This window comes from Octodon degus, unplaced genomic scaffold (genome assembly GCF_000260255.1).
Source record: "Octodon degus isolate 3935 unplaced genomic scaffold, OctDeg1.0 scaffold00008, whole genome shotgun sequence".
Taxonomy (NCBI): domain Eukaryota; kingdom Metazoa; phylum Chordata; class Mammalia; order Rodentia; family Octodontidae; genus Octodon; species Octodon degus.
In genome coordinates, this window is record NW_004524584.1 from 14,327,424 (window position 1) to 14,350,182 (window position 22,759).

Consider the following 22,759-nt stretch of genomic DNA (forward strand, 5'->3'; position numbering starts at 1 on the left):
GGGCTGGCATGTGGTGCTGGGGGATTGAACCGCGGTCCCTGTGCTTTGCTGAGCTTGTTCTAAGTAGGTGCTTTAGACCACTGAGCCATCTCACCAGCCCTAAAAAATGTTTTATTTATATTGTGTGTATATGTGAGAGACAGACAGACAGAGTCCTGTTATATAGGTTAGGTTGTCCTTGAACTCACTTGTGTACCCCAGGCAGTCCTCAAACTCATGTGGATCCTTTTGCCTCAACCTTCCAAGTGCTAGGATAATACCTGGACGCTCCAATTTTTAAATTCTACCTGTTTGGCTGAATATGGTGGCACATATTTATAATCTCAACTCTCTAGAAGCCTGGCACAGGAGGATCAAAAGATCAAGCCCACTCTGGGCAATTATCAACTTAATCAGGTCCTATTTGAAAATAAAAGATAAAAAAGGATGAAAATGTTGACAACGTGGCTCAGTGAAAGGCTTTGGATTCAGTTCTCAGTACAGAAAAGTCATTAATGAATGAAGCAGAAAGTTGCAGGGTGAAAGTTGCCGAGCCCAGCAGGGTCAGATGTGGCCCACACTTGTAATCCCAGCCAGCACAGGGAGGCAGAGGCAGAAGGAGAACTGGAAGTTCAAGCCCAGCCTAGACTACATTGTGAGTTCAAGGTCAGCCTGAACTACCTAATGAGACCCCATTTCTAAAAACAATGAGCAAGTCCAGCAGAAGCCTAGATGAAGGATTTGCTAAGGTTCAAGCTGTGGGACTTTGTATTATGATATAGGAAACATACTGAGAAGGCTCACTACTGTGCCTCTTCCCAGTGAGTCAGCAGACTCAGGTGAGCATCTCTGATGTGGCTCTTTGACTCTGTCTAGGTGAGGGGCCTGATGTCCTGGTATACAGCTTGGACTTTGGTGGACATCTTCGGATGATGAAGAGAGTGCAGAACCTGCTTGGCCACTATCTTATCCATGGGTTCCGGGTTCGGCCAGAGCCCAATGGAGACCTGGACTCAGAGGCCATGGTAGCTGTGTTTGGAAGCAAGGGACTCCGAATTGTGAAGATTAGCTGGGGTCAGAGCCGCTTCCGGGAGCTCTGGCGCTCTGGCCTATGGAACATGTCCGACTGGATCTGGGATGTACGCTGGCTTGAAGGCAACGTGGCCCTGGCCCTGGGTCACAACTCAGTGTTGCTCTATGACCCAGTGGTAGGGTGCATGCTGCAAGATGTGCCCTGTACAGACAGGTGCACCCTCTCCTCAGCCTGCCTGATTGGAGATACTTGGAAGGAGCTAACTGTTGTGGCAGGTGCCATTTCCAACCAGCTCCTAGTCTGGTACCCAGCAGCTGCTCTAGCAGACAACAAGCCTGTGGCACCTGACCGACGGGTCAGTGGGCATGTGGGTGTCATCTTCAGCATGTCCTACCTGGAAAGCAAAGGTTTGCTGGCAACAGCTTCAGAAGACCGAAGTGTTCGTATCTGGAAAGTTGGTGATCTGCGGGTGCCTGGGGGTCGGGTGCAGAATATCGGGCACTGCTTCGGGCACAGTGCCCGTGTGTGGCAGGTCAAGCTCCTAGAGAATTACCTTATCAGTGCAGGGGAGGACTGTGTCTGCTTGGTATGGAGTCATGAAGGTGAGATCCTCCAAGCCTTTCGGGGCCACCAGGGCCGTGGGATCCGGGCCTTGGCTGCTCATGAGATGCAGGCCTGGGTTATCACTGGGGGTGATGACTCGGGCATTCGGCTGTGGCACCTGGCAGGGCGTGGATACCCAGGATTAGGAGTCTCAGCTCTCAGCTTTAAGTCCCCTAGCAGGCCAGGGACCCTCAAGGCTGTGACATTGGCTGGCTCTTGGCGACTGTTGACTGTGACTGATACAGGTGCCCTGTACCTCTATGATCTGGAGGTCAAATGTTGGGAGAAGCTGCTAGAGGATAAACACTTCCAGTCTTACTGCCTGCTGGAGGCAGCTCCTGGTCCTGAAGGCTTGGGACTGTGTGCCATGGCTAATGGGGAAGGTTGTGTTAAGGTTGTCCCCATCAACACTCCGACTGCTGCTGTGGACCATGGCCTGTTCGCTGGCAAAGTCCACAGCCTGAGCTGGGCTCTGCGTGGCTATGAGGAGCTCCTGTTGCTGGCCTCTGGTCCTGGGGGAGTGATGGCTTGCCTAGAGATCTCAGCCGCACTCTCTGGCAAGGCCATCTTTGTCACAGAACGTTGCCGGTACCTGCTCCCCCCAAGCAAGCAGAGGTGGCACACATGCAGTGCCTTTGTGCCCCCAGGTGACTTCCTGGTGTGTGGAGACCGCCGAGGCTCTGTGTTGCTCTTCCCTTCCAGACCAGAAGTGCTCAAGGACCCTGGGGTCGGAGGCAAGGCGGAGGCTGGATCTGGGCCAGTTGGAGGGGACAGTGGCACTGATGGCAGTAATGCTGTAGCTGAGTGGAGCCCTGTGTCTACCCTTCATTCTCTGCATGGGAAACAGGGTGTGACTTCGGTCACCTGCCATGCTGGGTATGTGTATAGCACAGGGCGGGATGGTGCCTACTACCAGCTCTTGGTGCGAGGTGGCCAGCTCCAACCAGTCCTACGGCAGAAGACATGTAGGGGCATGAACTGGGTGGCTGGGCTTCACATGGTACCTGATGGTAGCATGGTCATCCTGGGTTTCCATGCCAATGAATTTGTGGTATGGAGCCCACGGTCACATGAGAAGCTGCATGTTGTCAGTTGTGGAGGAGGGCACCGTTCCTGGGCCTTCTCTGATACTGAAGCAGCCATGGCCTTTGCCTACCTTAAGGATGGAGATGTCATGTTATACCAGGCTCTGGGTGGCTGTACCCGGCCACATGTGATCCTCCGGGAGGGTCTGCACGGCCGGGAGATCACCTGTGTAAAACGTGTAGGCGCCATCACCCTGGGGCCCGAGTTTCAAGTGCCCTGCCTGGAGCAGCCCGACTTCCTGGAGCCTGGAAGTGAGGGGCCTGGGCTGACTGACATCGTGATCACCTGCAGTGAGGACACTACTGTCTGTGTCCTGGCACTCCCCACCACCACAGGCTCAGCCCATGCCCTCACAGCTGTCTGCAATCATATCTCTTCTGTGCGAGCCATGGCTGTATGGGGACTCGGCACCCCAGGGGGCTCTCACAGTCCCCAGCCAGGTCTGACCGCCAACATAGTATCTGCAGGGGGTCGAGCAGAGATGCACTGCTTCAGCATCGTAGTCAGTCCTGACTCTGGCACCCCAAGTGGCCTTGCCTGCCACGTAATGCACCTTTCGTCCCACCGGCTAGATGACTACTGGGACCAGCAGCGCAATCGGCATCGGATGGTCAAGGTGGACCCTGAAACCAGGTAATGCATACTCCCAGGGGGAGTGAGATGGTATCACTGTGCAGGGCAGGTGTCCCCACATTTGCAGGCTAACCCTGACAGTTCTGTTGTCTTAGGTACATGTCCCTTGCTATCTGCGAACCTGACAGGCCTGGTGTTGGCCCCCTTGTGGCTGCAGCCTGTAGTGATGGTGCAGTGAGGTAAGCGCGTAGGGGTGCAGTGGGTGGAGACCAAGGGTTGAGTGGTCCAGGATGAGTTCTGATGTGGGCCACCCTCTTGCCCCTAGGCTCTTTGTCTTGCAGGACTCTGGGCGGATTCTACAGCTCTTTGCAGAAACTTTCCATCATGAGCGCTGTGTTCTCAAGGTCCACTCCTTTACACACGAAGCACCCAATCAGCAGCGGTGAGGAGGGGCTGGACGGTGGTCCTTCCTAGGTAGTAAGGGGATTCCTATTGTTCTCCATCCCTCTTAATCCTATGGCCACCCTGCCCTTGTTCCCAGGCGGCTGTTCTTGTGCAGTGCAGCGACTGATGGCAGCCTGGCCTTCTGGGACCTTACCACAGTGCTGGACCATGGTTCTGCTCTCCTGGAGCCTCCAGCGGAGCCTGGCCTTCCCTACCGTGCGTAACTAGTGTGCATTAGGGCTGTCCTTCCCCACCTCTCACCCTGCCTCACACATTAAGGGCTCTAAAAGCCATTTTCTCCCTCCAGAGCTGGGCACTCCCTGCTTGACACTCCAGGCCCACAGCTGTGGTATCAACAGCCTGCACACCATGCCCACACGTGAGGGCCACCATCTTGTGGCCAGTGGCAGTGAGGATGGCTCCCTCCATGTCTTTGTGTTAGCTGTGAAGGCACCAGAGCTGGAAGAAGCTGTGGGTGAGCCAGAGCTGATGCCTCAATTGCATGTGCTAGAAGAATACTCTGTGCCCTGTGCCCATGCTGCCCATGTGACAGGCCTCAAGATCCTGAGCCCCACCCTCATGGTCTCAGCCTCCATTGACCAGCGGCTGACATTCTGGCGTCTAGGGCATGGTGAGCCCACCTTCATGAACAGCACTGTGTACCATGTACCCGATGTGGCCGATATGGATTGCTGGCCTGTGAGCCCTGAGTTTGGCCACCGCTGTGCTCTTGGGGGCCAAGGGCTTGAGGTTTACAACTGGTATGACTGAGGTGTCCCACGGTGGCCGGTGTGCTGGGTATGGGGCCTGCTCACAGGCAGTGGAACAGGGATCAACTGTCTGTGCCTATGCCCAGCATATCTCGAGGGGAGGTGGCCGTGGGTTCCTGACTCCAGAGCAGGACTAGAGGTGAGTAGTCTAAGGGGACACCCTGCTTCCCACAATTGCACAAAACTTTGTAACACAATCAATTTATTGTGGTTCCAAGGTCCTAAAATGTGATTTTTGTTTTCTTTTCCTAGTTGAAGATTTTGTAAACATTCCTAGATGTTGAGCCCTCTGTGTCCTTAGATATGGTTCAGTGGAGGGAGACCCAGCATCGCAAGGCCAGCATGGAGCACCTCACGAACAGCCCTCAGAAGCTGCAGGCGGGCGAACATCTGACCAAAGAGGTGTGGCCGAGGCTCCTAAAGGAGAAGGGACCTACTGGTCTCATCCTTTGCTTCCCTTACCTTCACTCTGTACCCCTCTGCATCTCCCACATACCCCTTTTTGCTGTGCACTCACCCCTAGGACGTGTACCCGGTTGTAGTATGAACTGAAGTCCATGCTGAGTTGTACCAGGAACTTGCATACCTAGAGACAAGAGATTCGAGTCACTGGCTGTGTAGTAGGCCCAGAATAAAGTAGAATGTGTTGTGTCTGTCCTGGTGTTCTGACTCACTGTCTCTGTACGAGCACTCAGGTAGAGCCCTGGGCCGGTGCAGGCCAGGCCTCCAGTGTGGCTCAGCAAGTCCGGGAAGGGAAGGACACTATTGAAGAGCAGCTGCCACTCGCCCTGCAGGGGACAGGGGTACTAAAGGGAAAGTCCAAGCCTCCTGCTTGTGCCAGCTACCTGAGACGGGCACTCACCTCATCCTGCAGCAGTGAGAAGTCCAGACTTTCCACAGATGGAAAAGTGGGGTACAGACCTTTTTCCATATTGCACTTGTAACCCTCAAAGAGTGTGGCAAGACGGGCACAGTTATACATGACAAAGATGCCACTCTTGGTGCCCTTTGTGGAGATGCTGCTTTCGGTGAGGAGAAGCTGGGGAATGGAGGCAGAGCTTCAGAGAGGGTAGCATCACACCCTGTGGCCCCAACCTCAGTCCTGCGAGATGCCCAAGCTCACCTGCCCCTGTGGGGCTGTACTCAGCATCTCAAACTTGATGGTTGCCACAGTGAGAACCTCTAAGATCTCTGTCCATTCTGGGTCTGGGTGAGCATATATATAATCACTCTATAGACACAGCAAAAGGGGAGGTGCAAATGACCTGCCCTTATCCAGCACACCACCACAGCCTCCCAGGCACACCTTGTGTCAGACTGCCACCATGCTTCAGTGCTGAGGCCTTGCACACCTGAGCATGCCGGAGCCTGCATTGGGGAAGAAGAGGACCAGCAGGTACAGTCCCGAGACAGCCCCACAGCCCCTGTATCGTCCACCCTGGCTGGGGCGGCCTACCCGCACTCACTCGTAGTACTCCGCGGCAGTCAGCGTGCCAGGTGCAAGCGCTGCTTTCACTGGGCCACAGACCAGGTGCTTCTGTGAGAGACAGTGGGGGGCTCACCTCAGTGTTACCTATAGTCAGAATCGCTCAAGAAACTGAAACGTGCTGCCTCTACCCTCAGCCCCCTTCAACCTAACACCACTAGGCTTGGTGCTTCGCAAGCTGAGCTCTTCAAAACACTATTCAGACCTTCAGGACTTCCATACTCTGCTGGGCATGCCAGCTTAGTTAATTCAGTCTCCCCCAAGGCCAAGTGTCAGTTTCTGGATCCATCAGCTAATAGGACTTTTCTTGAGTTTTGAAGGACCCTTTAAGGTTGAGGGAAGTCTTCCATGAATAACCTACCTGTCTTTTTTTCTTTTGTCTTGCAGTTCAGTGCAAGACAATGCGAAAGCCCCTAGTTTAATCCAAAAAGTTGCCCTGAGCTTATTTTGTAGCTCTAGCTCTAGTCTTGAACTCACAATGATCCTCCTGCCTCAGCCTCCCCCGAGTGCTAGGATTACAGGCATGCACTACACCCAGTGTAACCTACCTGTCTTCGAGGAGCCTGGCCATCCAATTTCCACCAAAGCAGGTCCAACTTTTGTTGCTGGAACTCCTCCTCACAGCTCACCACGTGTACAACCATGCAGCTGTGTACATCAAAATTTGGGGCCCTGACCTTGTAAGGGAAGAGGATAGTCACTGCAGAGATCCAGGTTATATGGTTTGCTAAAAGCCTGTAGGACTGGGAGTCACTAACCAGGCCTGGGTAGTTGCTCTCGGGCCAATGCCGAACAGCTTCCTGCAGCTCAGCTAACACAGACAGCAGATCCTCCGTCACTACAGAGAGAACACAAATGCTGAGACTGCTCAAGTGAGCAAAGGTACACCCCTCTTCTGCTCTGCTTGGCCTGAAATCCCACCCAGACACTTGTCCACGTTAGGGTCATAACCAGCGCGGCAGCCATGTTCTTGAACCAGCTCCTTCAGGCCCAGTCTGCCTAGGACTCCAGGGGGTAATGTCTCCTGGTCTTGAGCAGAGGTAAACTTTGCAAATAAGAGACTTCTCAGGGTTTCAGCCGATACTCTTTCCGAGGCAGTGGGCCAATCCACTCGCAGTTTCTGCAGGAAGGTTGACATGTGCGGGTCCTGCACTGCAGGAACTAAGCACACACACGCCCTGTAGAGAGGAGGGTGGCTTCAGCCTGTGCAGCAGCTCCATATTGCCACCCTCTGCACCTGCTCACAAGGTCCTGCTCTTTTCTACCTTGGCCTCTGCCAGCACTTACCCCTCACTGCGCAGAGCTCGCGCCAGGTGATCGGCTACGAGCACAACACGCAGCTGGCTCAAGGTGAGCGCTCCAGAACTGCGGCGCAGCGCCGGGCAATGGAGGAGGATGCGCAGGCCCGGTGAGGCCCATTTGTCCGGCGTGGCATAGGAGGCCACATCGCAAAGGACGCGCTCGAAGACGGCAGGACGCCGAAGCTGAAGCAACAAGCCGGCAGGTGTCTGCGCGCAGCGCAGTACTGGGGCCACCCCGGGGCCCTGCAAGCCAGTGAGGGTGTGGAGCACACGCTGGGGCACCTGCGGGCGGGCGGGCGGGCAGGTAAATGGGCGCCAATTCCAGCCAGGCCTGGTTCACACCCCCCTACCCGGCTCACGCCCACCTGTCCTTCCCCGAAGCGCGCTTGTAGTGCGCGTCGCGGCGCCAGGAAATCTCGCACCCGCAAGTGCCGGGCATGCGTCTCTTTGAACCACACCGGATCGCCAGGTCCTAGAGCCGCATTCAGAGCGCCTAGCGTCTCTCCTACCCCGAGACGCCCAGTAGCCATGGCGACCGGAAGGAGCAATAGGAACCGGAAGCAAATCGCCGAAGGCGGGACTTCCGGCAGGGCCGACCAGAGAAGGCGGGATTCTGGAGGTGACCCTAGAGTGGGAACAGGTGCGTCCGAACTCAGAGGTGGTGCCAGTTTCCCGCCCTTGGCGCCTGGTACGCAGGCTGGTTTGTTCCTGGGCCCGAGTCTGAAAGGTCCGTATTAGTAATTAGAGAAAGGATCCTCACAACCTGGTGGGTGCACAGGCCATTATTAAAGTCTTGATGATGTTTCATTGAACAGTGCTAAACATGATTAACGCGTTGGAGCTGGAGCCGGGTGTAGTGGCTAGTTTGTAAACCCTGAATCTCGAGTTCGAGCCCAGCCCGGGTAATTTAGCGAGACTTCATTTAAAATAAAAAAAGAGTGAGGGCCAGCCAGATAGCTCAGCGGATTAAAGCGCCAGGCTAGGCAGACACTGGGGAGTTCTATCCCCAGGCCTGTCGTGCCGTTCCGCCCCCGGGGCGCCCCTGAGAGGGTGTTTGAGATTGGGCGTGGTGGCGCTCCTGTAATCCCAGCACTTGGGAGGATTTTTTTTTTTTTTTACAGTACCGGGGATTGAACTCAGTACTTGTTCTACTGAGCTATCTCCCCAGCCCGAAAACAGGAGAATCATTGCGAGTCCAATCTATGTAGTGAGACTCTGTATACCCTTGTCCTAAATTCGAAAAATAAAAATTAAAAAAGGATGGGAATGTAGCTCAATGCGAAAGCCCCTAGTTTAATCCTACGTATGGAGAGAAAAAGTTGTCTTAAATATGTTGTCATTAGAAGAGACAGTAACATTAAAGATACTTTTTTTTAATTTAAATTTTAGTATAGAGTCTACAGGGTCTCATTACGGACTCGTGGTGATCCTCCTGTTTTCAGCCTCCCCAGCGCTGGGATTACAGGTGTGCACTGCCATGGCAAGCAACCCGGTCTCAGTGGACAGCGAGGCTGTGATGTGATGCTGGGGATCGAACCCATTAGTCTTCCTGCCACCTAAGGAATTATAAATTTCAGGTCGTTTCCAGAATTGCCAGCTTACTTTCTTTTTTATTTATTTTTTTTTTTTGCGGAACCAGGCATTGAACTCAGGCCCTTGCGCTTGCCAGAGAAGTGCTTATTCCACTGAGCCATCTCCACGGCCCCAACAGCTTTACTTTCGAAACAGGGTTTCACTCTGCAGTTCAGGGTGGCCTTAAACTTGCAGAGATCCTCCTGCCTTAGTTTCCCATGCTCAGGAAGGAGAACAGAGAATGAATCCCAATTCGTCACCATGTCTGGCCAGCATTACCAGCCACTAATGTTTCTACTCTGGTATACAGTACTTTACCAGTGATCAATCCTTGTAAGGCTTTTTTCACTTAGGCAACAAATATGTTTAGGCCAGTTAAAACAAGGTGACCATGGTAAGATTCAGCCAAGGCTCACTAGCCAGAGCCTGCTCTTCTGTTAGTGGGAAAGCCCTTTCTTCTGTCCCAAATGGGTTCCCAAACGTTTCCATTTCGATAGAACAAGACCCCCACCCTCCTCCTGACAGAACTTATTAAGGTCCCTTTCTAGGTCAGGGCTGCGGGCCCTGCTGGAAGGTGCCGAAAGAGCACTGGGCGGACACGACATTCCCGATGGCTTCTCGGGTGCCCACTCAACGGGAGTGATCGTGTCATTCCAAAGCACTTTCTGCGCCGCGGGTACACAGCCGTGACTCTTGGCAGCGGAGCTGGGCCAGGCCGGACTAAAGCTGCTCGCGGCCCACTAGACGGTTGCAGGGTGGTTTTCCCCAGGAAGTGCAGGGTTATCTTTAGCGTACTGGAGCCGGGCGCCTCATCCTGAGGACCTGGGCCTCCTCGCCAGGGCTCCCGGGCAGCTCGGGAGATGGACACGGGCACCTGGGGTCGGGCGCACCTGGAGGGACGAGACCAGAGCGGCCCGGCAGTGTCTGGGCAGAGCGCTGCTCAGGCAGGAGAGCAGGGAACGAAATCCAAGCGCAGCTGGAATGCTCTCGAGACAACAGCTGCTTTTGGGATTCCGTTGCCCGCTATCCCGCCGCTGGTGGGCCGGACCGGAACCGCCCATCCCAGTCCCAGGGGGTGGACCGGGAGGAGGTGGTGTAACAAGAGTCCGGTGAGAACGAAGCGCTCACCTGGCCCCAGAACAATAGAAGTGAAGGCGGCAGGCTGGCGGGGGGTGGGGTAGGGTGGGGAGCGCGTCCCCTGGGACCGAGTCCCGATCCTAGTTCCGCGAGGCAGTATCAGCCCTATTGGTCCCACGCAGCCGATGCCCCTGGTGCAGTGACGGCGTCTGGGCGGGCTCGGGATACGCCGGCAGCGAAGCGCTCGAGGGCTGGAGAGGAAGTCATTCGCGCGGACTTCGGGGACACCCGTGCCCGGGCCCTTTGTCCGGTGGTGCTGTCAGAGGCTGGAACGCCCAGGGGTCGTACGGACCCACGCGGCGGCGACAGGAGCCTGGAAGCCCAGGGCGACCGACCTCGAGCGACCCCCACTAGGCCTGACGAGCCCCATCTTCCGTCCGCGCCAACCAAGGGCTGCTGGCGCCACTGTATCCCCGAGGGCCACGGAGAGCCAGCGCGCAGAGATGCCTAAGCCCCGGGCGCCAGCAGCTCGGGTGCCAGTAGGCCCCAGACTCTGCTCAAGACAGGACTGGGGAACTGAGAGTGGGCGAAGGCGTACTGGCGCTCCGGGCGCTGTCTAGTTCACGTCCGCTCCAGTTCCACCCGATGCGTCGCACGCGGCCACTACAGCCACCTGCAGGCTCACCCTTCCGCCGGCTCGCGGCTCTGCAGACTTGAAGCCATTTTAAGGCCAAACCACCTAGCCACGCCCCCTCTTGCTCCCTGGAAGCCAATCCCCGCGCGGCTACGCCCTCTCTCCGCGCGCCGCGCCGCAGCCAACGGTCGCGGGAGTGACGGTTGGGGAGGAGGGCCGCGGTTCCGAGGCTCGGCGTGGAAACCTTAGCCGCCCGCTCCGCCCACAGCGTTCGATCCCCAAAGCCTGGGATTAGGTGCCTGGAGTTGGTGCCGCACCCGGCCAGGTGTTCTTGGGCGAGCCAGGTGGGCGGCAGCCCCGCCCCGCACCCTAGGAGCCTGTGCCCTGGCAGAGAGCCCAGGCAAGGACGCGACTGTGGCTCGGACTGCGCCAGAGAACAGCTCACCTGCCAGGTGTCCCGACTCCCTCGGGACAGAGGCGGGGCGAGCAGCAGGTGCGGACACCGGAAGCTCTTTTTTGAGACCCGGGCCTCCCGCTCCCATGCTCGATTAAAAGACCAGGTCGTAATAAACAGCGCTGTTAACAAAAATCAGAAACCAGGCGCAGTCCTCCCGGACGCTGGGGGCGCTGAGAGGCGCCCGGCCCGACGACGTGACGCCCTTCCAGGCCTCGGCTACCTCAGCGCGCCCAGGGAGCCATGGCCGCCGCCCTTGCCGTAGGTTCCCAGCTCCGGGCGCGACTCTCGCTGTGCCGTCCGCTTGCAAAGCTACTATGGTGAGCTGGGTCCGCGCCCTCCGCCTCGCTCGGCCCCACCCCCCTCCCTAACCCGCCCTTCGCCTTGCAGGATTCCGCGGCGGTGGCACCGGCTCTCGCCAGCAGACGACGAGCTTTACCAGCGGACGCGTATCTCTCTGGTGCAGCGCGAATTCCCGCACTCCATGTACATCGACAGCTACAGCAGCTGGGGCTTCATGGTCAACGGAAACCGCGTGCTGGGACCGTGCGCACTCCTCCCGCACTCCATGCTGCAGTGGAACGTGAGCCTTCCCAGCTCCCTCCTCGTGCCTCTTAATCAGGCTTTGTAGTGGCTTTTGTGGTGGAACTGGGAAGAAAGTTCTCCTGTATTTGCCTTACTGAACCGTCCCCTCCCCGTTCAGGTGGGATCCCACCTGGACATCACCGAGGAGAGCTTCTCCCTCTTCTGGATGCTGGAGCCCAGGATAGGTAGGCTGAGGGCAGGGTTGAGGGCAGAAGGCCCCTATGTCCACGCCCTTAGTGTGGATGACCCATCCTTCCCTTCCCCAGAGATCGTTGTGGTGGGCACTGGCAACAGGACCGAGAGGCTGCACTCCCTGCTATTGCAGGCCATGAGGCGGCGAGGCATTGCTGTGGAAGTGCAGGATACGGTCAGTCCTAGAACTTACACATGCAGCAGTAACTTCAGGCCTAACCTTAGGTTAATGCTAGCCTTGCCTTTGCAGCCCAATGCCTGTGCCACCTTCAACTTCCTGTGTCATGAAGGCCGAGTGACAGGAGCTGCTCTCATCCCCCCACCTGGAGAGACGTCACTGACTTATCCCACTCAAGCTGCAGAATGAACCACCAGGAACCTACCCACGGTCTCGGAGGCAGGGGGCTGGCAGAGTGCTGGCACTCCCAGGGCCTAATAACCTCCCCCACGGGCACACTGTAACATCAGCTTACCAGGATAGTAATTTATATACCTGTCTTCCTTCGTATCAAGTGTGTTGCTAGCCATGGGCTGCTGGGTCAGTGGGTGTGGGAGATAAGAAACCAAGTCACACTTAAGATCTACTTGCTCACATGCAGATGAGGAAACTCCAGTGGTTTTCCCTGTAAGCCTTTATTTTAGTTAAGAATATGTATTCACGTCTCGGGGTTCACAGGAAGTCAAGCAGTTCACAGTTCCACTGACCATCCCGGGAGCCCACATCTTCCTGCTCCCAGCCAGGAAAGAACTCTGAACTAGAACTACCACCCAGGTTCCTGGGGCACCCTTATCCAAGGCCGAGGGCACCTCCTGGGGACAGAGTGCTGTATGCAGAGCCACACACACATCTACTAACTTCAAAGACCAGGCAGCCTGTTTATTTTCCAAACTTTTATTGAAAAACCAAGATGTATGATAGATTCCTTTTCAGAAAAGCCGCTTCTCATACCTGTAAGCAGAGACCACCTAATGAGCTCAAGATGAAAGGCAAGGCAAGGCAGAAGCTCCCACCCAGGGTCACTTACGAGTGAAGGCTGTGGACACCACCTTCCACCTGGGCTGAGGATGTTCTTTTCTCAAACTTCAGTTCCCCAGAGTACATCATGGCTCTGAGGAGGTGGAGGTGTCAGCTGCAGCTTGTCAGTAGCTGACCTTAGAACCCTCTTACCCTGTCCCTGCCACCCCAACTCACCGGACTTGGGTCAAGCTCTTGGCACCAATGTCCTGGCAGGAGTGCTGGATGCCAGCAATCAGGTAAGGGACAAACTTGTGGATAGACCCCTTGTCCTGAACAGCTCCGGACACCCCTTGGGCCACTTTGATTTTGTCAGCTTCACTGTGAAACAAAAGGCAAAGTCACAACAATTGAGACTTTGGCAGTGCAGAGTCAGGGTAGGAGATTTGGTCTGTTCTGCCTGTCCCACCTGAAGTAACGATTCTGGCTGCTAAGATGCTTGTCCATGGCATCAAGAGAACCCATGCCACGGTATTTCTTTAGCCGTATTCCATCAGAGAAGAAATATTCACCGGGGGCTTCAGTGGTGGCAGCCAGTAGGGAGCCCATCATGACTGTGAACAGTAAAAGTGCTTGAGGCAGGCTGAACTGTATGAGGAAGGAGTCCCACCAGGCTCTGGGTATCGGACCTCACCTGTGGAGGCCCCCAGGGCCAAAGCTTTGGCAATGTGACCCACGTTTTGAATTCCTCCATCAGCAATGACAGGAACACCAAAGCGCCTTGCATACTCTGATACCTTGTACACTGCTGTTGCTTGGGGCCTCCCACAGGCCAACACTGTAGGTAAGACAACAGAAGCATGGGGTCAGTGGGGACAGGCAACAAGCCAGTCTTGGTACCCAGGAGCTCTTGGCTACATTTGCACCAGGATGATAGACAGCCTGACTCATGAAGAGGTATCTGGATGGCTGCTGCCCCATCTGCTGTGAACTGTATAAAACAGCTGCGCTGACCTCACCCCTGCATATGCTGCATATGCACGTGCATGTGTACAGGGCCCAGGGCAGCCTCAGGCACATGCAGTCCCAGCTAGTAGCAAGATGGGACCAGAGTCTTCGTGCAGTTAGTACCCAGAGGCACCAAGTCAGGCCCAACCCGTCTCCCCCTGCATAGTGGACAGCTCAGGCAAGATCAGGGTAATGGTAATATGTAAGAGAGAGCAGGCTCCAGAGTAGGTCCTCACACCACGCCTATCATAAGATGTGGGAAAGCCTAGTTCCTGCTCTGAGCAACCCAGGAAGAGGGAGCTGTGATCCCAAGCAGCCCCAAACATGGTCTGTACATCTGTTTGCCCTGCCCACCCATCAGCACCACAAACCCTGAGAGCTACAGCTACAGTCAACCAAGCAGCCGGGCAGTGGGCAACTGGGCCGGGCCGGACTTACTATAGCAGCCCGTGACAGTAGAAGGGCTTTTGGGGCTGTGGGACTTTATGTCTGGAGGGATCTTGGGAGCCACTAAATAAAACAAACAGACCACAGTTTAGAGAGGGCACAGAGCAGGAGCAAGGAGGCCAGGCTAGGTAGGGAAGTAGCAGATGAGGGATGACAAGAATTCATCTTGCTTCCAGCCATATCACCCATCCAAGAGGCCCCTTTGGCCCAAGAGTTGCCCATCATGGAAAACTCAGCAAAGTTCCCATTAGAATGCTAGGCCCTGGGGCACATGGGATCTGAAGCCAGTCTCTGGGTCCTGCTAGTGTATATTCTCACCTTCCTGGGTAATGCAGATGGAGCCACTTCCCATGCCCACCCGAAGGGCATCCACACCTGCGTCGATGAGGTTCTTGGCCTGAGCTGCAGTGACCACTACAGTAATGGAAAAGGGACAGACACATGAGGGTCCAGGTGTGAGCCCAGCCCTTCCCATCCCATACCAGAGGCACCAGTGTCCCAGTCTTACCATTGCCTCCAATTACTTGGAGATTAGGGTATTTTTCTTTGATGTACTTGATCATATTGATCTGGAAGATGGAGTTGCCCTGGGAAGAGTCCTGGAACAGAAAAGTAGTCCCAATCAGACTGTGATATAACAACTGGCCCTACTGTCCCAGCACATTTATGCAGTAGCTTACCAAAACCACAACATCCACACCAGACTGGGCCAACAAATCCAGCCTATATTTGTCATCCTCGTGAGTGCCAATGGCTGCCCCGCACAGCAGCTGCTTCTTGGCATCTTTGGAGGCCAGTGGGTAATCCCTGTTCTTCTTCAGGTCTGTCCGGGCAATGATGGCCACCAGCTCATCATCTTCATTTACAATGGGCAACTTTCCTAAAGCCAGGATAGGGCATGGGTCATGACCACGAGCATTAGTTCTAGGCTCCTTCCCACCTCAGGACTCACCCTTCTTGCTGCGCTGCAAAATTTCATTTGCTTCTTTTAGTGTGATGCCAGCAGGGGCTACCACCAAGTCTTCCCGCTTTGTCATGATCTAGGAAGGAGGGGAGTTATGCAAGAGGGCCAGTCAAGAGATCAAAGCTCTCCAGTCAGCCCTGTCCTAATTCAAAGCAAGGTCTAGAACCCCCAAATTTCTATCTGAATCCAGATAAACCTGCATTACAGACCTCAACAGTGCCCAGAATACAGCAGCCGCTTGTGCCTTAGGGACATACCACACGTGAGCACGGCAAATACCAGGAGAAGAAGGTTGATGGTGTGTGGGCACTGTCCTACCTTATTGGTAGCAAGGAACAAAACATGAATACTAGCAAGCCCTTTCAAGGGGAAGAAAAGGGACAATTCCTATAAAACAGTAACATGGCTGGTCATTTTTCCTGCACATAAGAGGTCCTCAAAGATGTCAGGTAGTGGCCAGGGAGATGGCTCAGCAGAATAAGCGCTTCCTTGGCAAGCGCATAGGCTTGAGTTCAATCCCCAATTCCGCAAAAAAAAAAAAAAAAAAAAGGTCAAGTGGAAAGTAGAAGCTACCTTTGCTCTGTCTGGGCTGCCATGGCTTGGCTATTTTCTGCCAGTGCCACCCACCTCTTCCAGAAACCGGTCATGCTCTTCTTCCTTGAGAAAATCAATATCCCTCGAGGATATGATGCCCACCAAGCGGCTCCCCATCCGGCCTGTATCTGTGATGGGAATGCCACAGAAGCCATGCCGAGCCTTAGCCTCAAAAACATCTCGCACTCGATCCTTGGGACTGAGAACCACAGGGTCTGTGATGAATCCCTGTTCATATTTCTGGAAGGGATAAAGAAAGTGCCTTGTACCTCTGAACTACTTTCAGATTCGTCGTCTAATGCCCAGGTCTGTGACTGAGGTACCCTTCTGGCACTACAGGAGTAATTCTGAACAACAGGAGTAGTAGGTTGGAGGCACTGTACAGGTGATCCCCAGTTTTTCTATTTTTAGCCAGGGTCTCTCTATACAGGGATGGCCTTGTATTCACTTTTGCAGACCCCAGACTGATCTGAAACTCATAGTGATCCTACTGTCTCACCCTCACAGTGCTGGGATTACAGGCGTGCACCACCACACCCAATTCTGTCTTCCTAGTTTATTTTAATGTGTTTTAGTACAGGGTCTCATTACACTCCTAGTGATCCTTCCTGTTTTTCAGTCTACCAAGCGCTGGGATGCCAGGCACGTGACACCACACCCTGCCTCAACTGTTGTGCCCTGGTGCAGGGTTGGCCAGGCAGGTCAAGGATCTAACCCCACCCAAGCATCTGCCTAAGCAAGTGCTTTAATCCACTCAGCTATCTGGCCAGCCCTGTCTTCTTAGTTTAAGAACCATCTCAGGTCTTTGTCATTAACTGAACCTATAGTAGGGAGAAAGGACCCTAAACTAACAGAACTCCCCCACTGCTACCCCAATCTAATTCCCAGGAGCTCCAGGTCATGACCCTTGCCCTTCTGACCTTCACTTTACGAACTTCATTAGCTTGGAATTCAGGTGTACAGTTGTGGTGGATGAACCCAATACCTCCTGTGAGCTACAAGATGAACAAAATACAGGGAATAGATAACAAAACAGAAATGTGTCCACATGTCTTTAAGGGAGACACTCCCCGGCTTCTCCCAAACCCCATGAGGCTCACCGCCATTGCAATGGCCATCCCTGCTTCTGTGACAGTATCCATGGGGGAGGAAACCAGTGGGGTCTTGAGTGTGATCTTCTTAGTCAGTGCTGAAGTCAGATCCTACAGACAAACGGCCACTAGTGTGGTAAATTACCTCTTCAGAGTGCTACTAGTTCCCCCTAAAAAGGTTCTATATTATTTGCATGCCAGCCAAAAATACCATTCCATAAAATCTGTTCCAAACCCAATCTGATAAAGAAACAAAACAGGCAACTGCAAGCACCTTAGCCCATTCTGTTCAGAACCCAATTTCTGATCATACTCACCACTTGGTCTGCAGTGAAGTCTATGTACCCAGGGAGAATGAGAAAATCGCTGCAGCAGAGAGGAAAAAATTGAGTAGGAGAGTCAGGTTTCTGGCACTGAGACTCCCAACTCTTATCCTGTAAGACCTCTCAGCAGAAAATGGCATTAGAGCCCATTTGACAGCAAGGGAGAAACAGAGAGAGACAAGAGTCTTTTCCACCACTGAACTGTCATTATTGCTCCTCGCGGCCTGGCAGTTCCATTTATCTACGAAGGGAGTCTCAAGCCAGAAATCCCGAGTACTGCCGAGATGGCTCTCGCTAACCGCCATGCAGTGAGGAACTCCCAGATCGTCACCCAATACCCCGCCCAATGGGGCCACTGAAGCTCTCATCTGGTATGTTCTCCCCAAGTACCGCCACCCAACACTTTGCCCAGGTGAATCCCTAGGCCCGCACTTGTAGGTGAGGCCATCCCCGCAGTTGAAGAGCTGTTGTGCCGTAAGTCCGTCGTCCGGGACGTAGGACGTGCCCCCACTAATCAGGTAATCGGCCATGGCCAACACGGAACACTACCGCGTGTCTCCGAGGACCACGCCGCAGACGGCTTCACTATCTACAAGTCGCCAATATAATTCCGTCACTGCGCGGCGCGTCTTGCTGACGTCAGAGCGCAGGGGAAAACGGCAACGTAACCTCGGACTGGGAAGAGCCAGAAAACTGCGCATGCGCTTAGCGCCGTTCTCCCACACTTCACCCATTTCCTGTCCCACCCCTAACGACCCACTTGGCCTGTTCTATTAACAGGCTGTTTATGCCTGCTGTCCCGCCAGACGCCCCCCACAAATAAAGACGCGATGTTCACTAGCATGTTGAAAAGACGTGCTTGTCATTCTTAATAAACAACTAGAGTAAGAATACATAAGAGAAACAGAGTGGTATCTTTATATGATACACAAGTGTATGTTACAAGAATTCCATCAGGCACAGGAGCCTAAGGTTTAAGGCCTCAATGTTAGGCCAAAAACAAAAAAAAAAAAAAAAAAAAGGAAAGAAAAAGAATAAAAGGGAAAAAAGGCATGGTAAAGTTTTTACTTTAACATCTAAAATGTCACTTGTCATAAAGGAGGGTGTAATAGAAATTGTCTTTAATAAATCATAATTGAATTTCCCCTCACTTTTCTTCCATTAGACGCTAGGTTTATGTCTGAACATGAAGAAAACATGGTTCCTCTGTGGTCAGTGATGTGCACCAGTCCAGAGTGGAAGCCAGCTGGGGAGACTCCTTGGAGGTCGGTCCATCATTAGTTCCATCGTGAAGAAGGGAAGGGGCCACATTTCTCCTATGAGTCCAAGCCCTTTCCTCAGGGCCGGAATAAAAAGTCAGCAACTTCCTAGGATATCTGGCTCTCAGGAAACCTCAAGCCCCCATGGACCAAGGAGTCTTCTGAAAGTCTATGAAGATGCAAAGGGGGTGAACATTCCTTTTATATTTTAAACAGAAGTAGTCTGAAAGACTTCATAACTACACCAATTAAAAAAAGAAAAGAAAGGAAAAAAAGGAGGCCTCTTCTTTAGTGTGAAAGTCTGTCTGGTTTTTCCGGGCTGGTTTCTCTTACACCAATGCTGACGCATCTCAGTGCATGGTGCTTGCGCTGGCCACTGCAATGGCCTCCTGAATTTCTCGTATCACCAGGATCCGGGTCAGCATTTGTCCCATCTGTTCTCTACTGATTGGCTGGACTGAGTACCAGATTGGGCTGTTGGGGGCCACTACTGGCTCAGGTGTCAGGTAAAAGGTGTCGTTCCGGCCTTTCACGCTCTGGGGACTAAAGAATATGTCAGTAAAAGCTTGCATAACACCATTATAACTTCAATCCTTCCAGCAGAGCTACTCAAATCCATGCAGATACCATGTAATACCTCCAGGACCTCCACTGGGGTGACTGTGAACTGACCTTCACACAGATGTGATCAGTCACTAACTGCTCTAACCTTGGGCATCCCTGGGCCTGACTACTGAAGGCCATCTCCATTCAGCAAGCGCCAGGGGGAGGAGTGCCCTGAGGGCATGAAGCGCCCTAGGCCAACAGGTGGTTCAGCTAATTAGGCAAAAGGGTTTCATCTGACATCAATTTACTAAATGCACTGTGGAGCAGTTCTTTTTCTTCCCATCCAGAAAGAGGGTTCCACCTGACCTCAGGTTTTGGTATATAGTTTGTATTTATTTCTCCATCCTTCCCCCAAGGAATTGAGAGAGCTGCACAGGACCAGGTAGTCTTCAAGTGATTTGTTCATTGTTCTACCTACTAACATGATCACATTGTAGGGTCCGCTCACTCCCTCACCCATGGTGCTCCAATTCTCTCAGGTAGTTAGCACACTCTATCCCTCTGAGTTACTTGTCCATCGTTTCAAGATTTATGGATTCCAGGAGGTAGCTCAGTGGCATAAGCGCCTGCCTGGCAAGAGCAAAGTTTGACTCCCGGTACCAAAAAAAAAAAAAAAAAAGGATTTATGGAAGGCTACTGTCTGCCAGGTCTGCACTAGGTGTGGATGCTGAATGAACAGGCAAAGTACATGGTTCCTACCTCATAGAGCATACAGATTGAGAGGGGACAGACAGAAATTAAAATTATATAGATACACACAAAATGTAAACAGCAGTTGGAAAAGTTGTGTATTTAGAAAAGATAGATCCTTGAGTGCAAAGGAGCTACCAGGGCTAGAGGGTTAGGACCAGCACAGACAGGAGACCAGCAAGTTGGAAGAGAGGGAGGGAGCACACTAGCAGCTTTGTCAGCTGTGTGAGAGTTATGAGAAACCACCTAAGGTTTTAGTCTAAGTGATATTGTTAAGACCTGCAACCAATAAAGATCCTTCTGATGTTGCTGTGAAGATCGCATATCAAACTTCAGAAGTAAGAGGAAGCCGAAGCCAAAGCTGAGGGAAGAAGTTCCATGCACACATGAAAGATGGCAGAAACAATTGTCAGGATCAGGATGCTGCAGGGCAGTGTTCCCTATATGATGAAAATGACATCTATGTGCCTTCCTACCTTCTTCACGAAAGGTAACTGTCAGGGACTACTTTTATGTCACAGGGCTATACATATTACACACTTGGGGAATGCCACAAAGCTGCTTTCATATTCAATTTTTGGAGTGATTTTATTCATTGTTCAGGGCAATGCTTCGCTCATTAAATCTATACATAAGTATGCATGCGCATGCACGCACGCGCGCGCACACACACACACACACACACACACACACACAGAGTGAGCCAGTGGATAAAGCTTCCTCACCATTTGAAGAGGTAGAAATCATAGAGCTTGATGGGACACCTCAATGGATTCTCCGGATTTTCTGTCTGTTCTGCATACATGTCATCTGTAACTATAAAACCCACCACCATCAAAGACATGGAACCAGGCTATCTTAGTTCAGATCCAGCTCTGTAACCTCAGGCATTCAGCTACCCCCTCTAGAGAATACTGAGTGGGAGGATGGAAGGGATGAGGGATAGGTACAGAGCTCCTCTACTTCCAGGAGAAATGTTTGAAGTTGTTGGCCAGAGAGAAAAGGAGTGGAAAACTTTTATCCAGCAAACCCCAAGCTTCATAAATATCACTACCTGGATCAGATCAAGGGCAGGGCAGGAAAAGGGCAAGGCAAGACAAGTAGTATCTGTTTTTGCCATTCCCACCTCCTTCCCTACCTTTCTGGCCAGTCTGGTGTATTCCAAGGGCCTTCAGGTACCGGATACTCGTGCTTTTATCCTTGGGATTAGAAGGGTTCTTCTTTGTCTGTCGCAAGACCTTGGAGAAGGCCAGTTTCATGTGCTGGTCCACTGTCTTCAACAGAAAGTACCTAGACCACGAGTGAAAGCAAGGCAGAGGGAGAGGTGCCAGGAGGATACCATAGCTTACTCATCACCCACCAATGCTTTGGAGAAGCCACAGACCACACTCCCTCCTTAGGATCTGAACAGGCTTGTACCCAAGCACAATCTCAAGTGGAAAAGCCACACCAAGACGGATGGTAAGGGTTTGCTAGGCTGTTTGCCTCAGCAGTCACACACATAATGCAGCCAAGTAAGCCGGGGCTTTCAAGAGCAGAAGTCCTGCTAGAGTTTCCACTCTTTTTAGTGGGGAGCTTCTATAACACTTACTTGGTATTAAAGAACATGAGGGTGGTCAGTAGGGTAGAGGGGGAGTGCGCTCCAAGCTGCTTGCACTCCCACAGCATCTCCTCGGTCACATGGCTGGGCAGGACATAACCTATAAGGAATATAGTACTGCTACAGAGAGTGTGGATGGGGCAAGGTCCCCTAAAGGCAAAAGGTGGGAGGTGGAGGCATGAAGACCATACAGGAACACAACTCTTATCAAGAGAAACCTCCTCTGGGTGTGACAAAATAATCTGAGAAGCACTGAAACACAGATGCCTGGGTCTTAACTCAAGTTTCTAAGTTTCTAAGGTGCAACCTGATAAGTTCCATGTATTTCTAACCAGTTCCAAAGTGATACACCTAGGGGTTGGGGATTTGGGTCAGCGATAGAATGCTTGCCTAGCAAGCTAGAAAACCTGAGTTTGGTCCTTGACACCAAAAACAAAAAAATAAAAAATAAACCTCCCCCAAAGTGATACACCTAGTGCTAACAAGATTACTGTTAACTGACAAATTCTTAAATCTGAGGCTAATATGAAACAAAAGGAAACCCTCAGAGAATGACACATATAAAACTACAAAACAAAAATCTGCCATTAAGTCCCTGGCCAGGAGGTAGGAGTGGGGTTGTGCAGCCAAGCCTGCAACAAAGGAAGATGGCACCTGGTGTTTCCACCAAGGACCCTTCATGCATTCAAATCACTTGATGTGCAAGTGACTGTGCACGCTGTGCGATGGTAAAGATAACACAGCATTTTCCTGCAGGATTTCAGGAATCTCTAGGCAGACAAGAAAGGTCCAACTTGTTGAAGCAGGAAAAGAAACATTCTGGTCAATACAGTTCTTTCTATCTTGCTAAAACTCCTTTGTCTAAACAATGTACTTCAGTCTTTCCTCAAAGCAGCTCTGGCTTGTTTTTGTTCACACTTTTGGCTATTTTGTGGCACAACAGCAATGGCAAGTACTATAGTGCTTTGGGGGTATATCTGATGCTCCTAAGACAGAGGATGAGCTGCATGAGATAACTCTCCTCAGGAAAAGCCATTTCCTAGCAGTAATTCCAGGGACATCTGGGCATGTTCTACTCCTCTGGGTACGTTACATTCTGTACTTTGCCTTCTCAGGCAGCACTTCCCTGGTACTTTTTTCTCAATAACATAATTTTACAATGAAGCACAGCTGGGCATGGTAGCACACACCTGCAATCTCAGTAAACAGGAGGCTGAGGTAGGAGTATTGGTATGATTTTGAGGCTAGCTTGGCCCACATAGTGAGTTCAAAGCCAGCCTGAATTACACAGCAAGACCATGTCTCAAATACGTATCAAAAGGGCTGGGGAGATGGCTAAGTAGAATAAGCGCTTCCCTGGCAAGCGCAGGGGCCTGAGTTCAATCCCTGGTTACACACACACACACACACACATACACACCCCCCCCAAAAAA

General features: G+C 52.6%; 5 protein-coding genes across 12 annotated transcripts in view; 2 read left to right on the plus strand and 3 right to left on the minus strand.

Annotated features, from left to right (window-relative positions):
- The window catches only part of Wdr6 (WD repeat domain 6), a 10,724-nt gene extending 5,891 nt beyond the window's left edge, over window positions 1–4,833 (plus strand). The window contains exons 2-7 of the mRNA XM_023705785.1: window positions 856–3,334; window positions 3,430–3,513; window positions 3,600–3,716; window positions 3,816–3,934; window positions 4,026–4,627; window positions 4,741–4,833. Coding sequence (XP_023561553.1) covers window positions 856–3,334; window positions 3,430–3,513; window positions 3,600–3,716; window positions 3,816–3,934; window positions 4,026–4,489 — 3,263 coding nt within the window. The 3' untranslated portion in view covers window positions 4,490–4,627; window positions 4,741–4,833. The remainder of the gene's footprint in view (window positions 1–855; window positions 3,335–3,429; window positions 3,514–3,599; window positions 3,717–3,815; window positions 3,935–4,025; window positions 4,628–4,740) is intronic.
- Dalrd3 (DALR anticodon binding domain containing 3) lies at window positions 4,765–10,657 on the minus strand. 4 transcript variants are annotated; one of them, XM_023705795.1, is made up of 13 exons: window positions 9,976–10,657; window positions 7,641–7,900; window positions 7,262–7,557; window positions 6,926–7,152; window positions 6,733–6,812; window positions 6,523–6,651; window positions 5,955–6,025; window positions 5,795–5,856; window positions 5,612–5,694; window positions 5,351–5,527; window positions 5,163–5,294; window positions 5,006–5,074; window positions 4,765–4,905 (listed from the first exon to the last, which is right to left on the minus strand). In XM_023705795.1, the coding sequence occupies exons 2-13, from the start codon at window positions 7,803–7,805 to the stop codon at window positions 4,786–4,788; spliced, it is 1,611 nt and encodes a 536-aa protein (XP_023561563.1). In that variant the 5' UTR covers window positions 7,806–7,900; window positions 9,976–10,657; the 3' UTR covers window positions 4,765–4,785. The 4 variants fall into 4 exon arrangements, with proteins under 4 accessions (XP_023561563.1, XP_004625130.1, XP_023561558.1 ...); XM_004625073.2 differs by having other exon boundaries at window positions 5,163–5,276; window positions 6,896–7,152; XM_023705790.1 differs by having other exon boundaries at window positions 6,896–7,152.
- Window positions 10,658–11,167: 510 nt separating this feature from the next.
- On the plus strand, window positions 11,168–12,297 carry Ndufaf3 (NADH:ubiquinone oxidoreductase complex assembly factor 3). The gene is made up of 5 exons (XM_004625075.2): window positions 11,168–11,332; window positions 11,403–11,595; window positions 11,716–11,782; window positions 11,864–11,964; window positions 12,040–12,297. The coding sequence occupies exons 1-5, from the start codon at window positions 11,256–11,258 to the stop codon at window positions 12,154–12,156; spliced, it is 555 nt and encodes a 184-aa protein (XP_004625132.1). The 5' UTR covers window positions 11,168–11,255; the 3' UTR covers window positions 12,157–12,297.
- A 335-nt stretch (window positions 12,298–12,632) lies between these two features.
- Impdh2 (inosine monophosphate dehydrogenase 2) lies at window positions 12,633–17,778 on the minus strand. 2 transcript variants are annotated; one of them, XM_023705813.1, is made up of 15 exons: window positions 17,604–17,778; window positions 17,166–17,214; window positions 16,858–16,959; window positions 16,678–16,752; window positions 15,791–15,997; window positions 15,152–15,239; window positions 14,880–15,079; window positions 14,708–14,798; window positions 14,518–14,613; window positions 14,191–14,262; window positions 13,439–13,582; window positions 13,214–13,358; window positions 12,982–13,125; window positions 12,815–12,898; window positions 12,633–12,738 (listed from the first exon to the last, which is right to left on the minus strand). In XM_023705813.1, the coding sequence occupies exons 1-15, from the start codon at window positions 17,699–17,701 to the stop codon at window positions 12,717–12,719; spliced, it is 1,617 nt and encodes a 538-aa protein (XP_023561581.1). In that variant the 5' UTR covers window positions 17,702–17,778; the 3' UTR covers window positions 12,633–12,716. The 2 variants fall into 2 exon arrangements, with proteins under 2 accessions (XP_023561581.1, XP_004625133.1); XM_004625076.3 differs by lacking the exon at window positions 14,191–14,262 and having other exon boundaries at window positions 12,663–12,738.
- Window positions 17,779–18,062: 284 nt separating this feature from the next.
- The window catches only part of Qrich1 (glutamine rich 1), a 51,312-nt gene continuing 46,615 nt past the window's right edge, over window positions 18,063–22,759 (minus strand). For all 4 annotated transcript variants that reach the window (XM_004625079.2, XM_004625080.2, XM_023705843.1 and 1 more), the window contains 4 exons: window positions 21,318–21,426; window positions 20,865–21,016; window positions 20,452–20,542; window positions 18,063–18,973 (listed from right to left, as the gene is read on the minus strand). In XM_004625079.2, coding sequence (XP_004625136.1) covers window positions 18,781–18,973; window positions 20,452–20,542; window positions 20,865–21,016; window positions 21,318–21,426 — 545 coding nt within the window. In that variant the 3' untranslated portion in view covers window positions 18,063–18,780. The remainder of the gene's footprint in view (window positions 18,974–20,451; window positions 20,543–20,864; window positions 21,017–21,317; window positions 21,427–22,759) is intronic.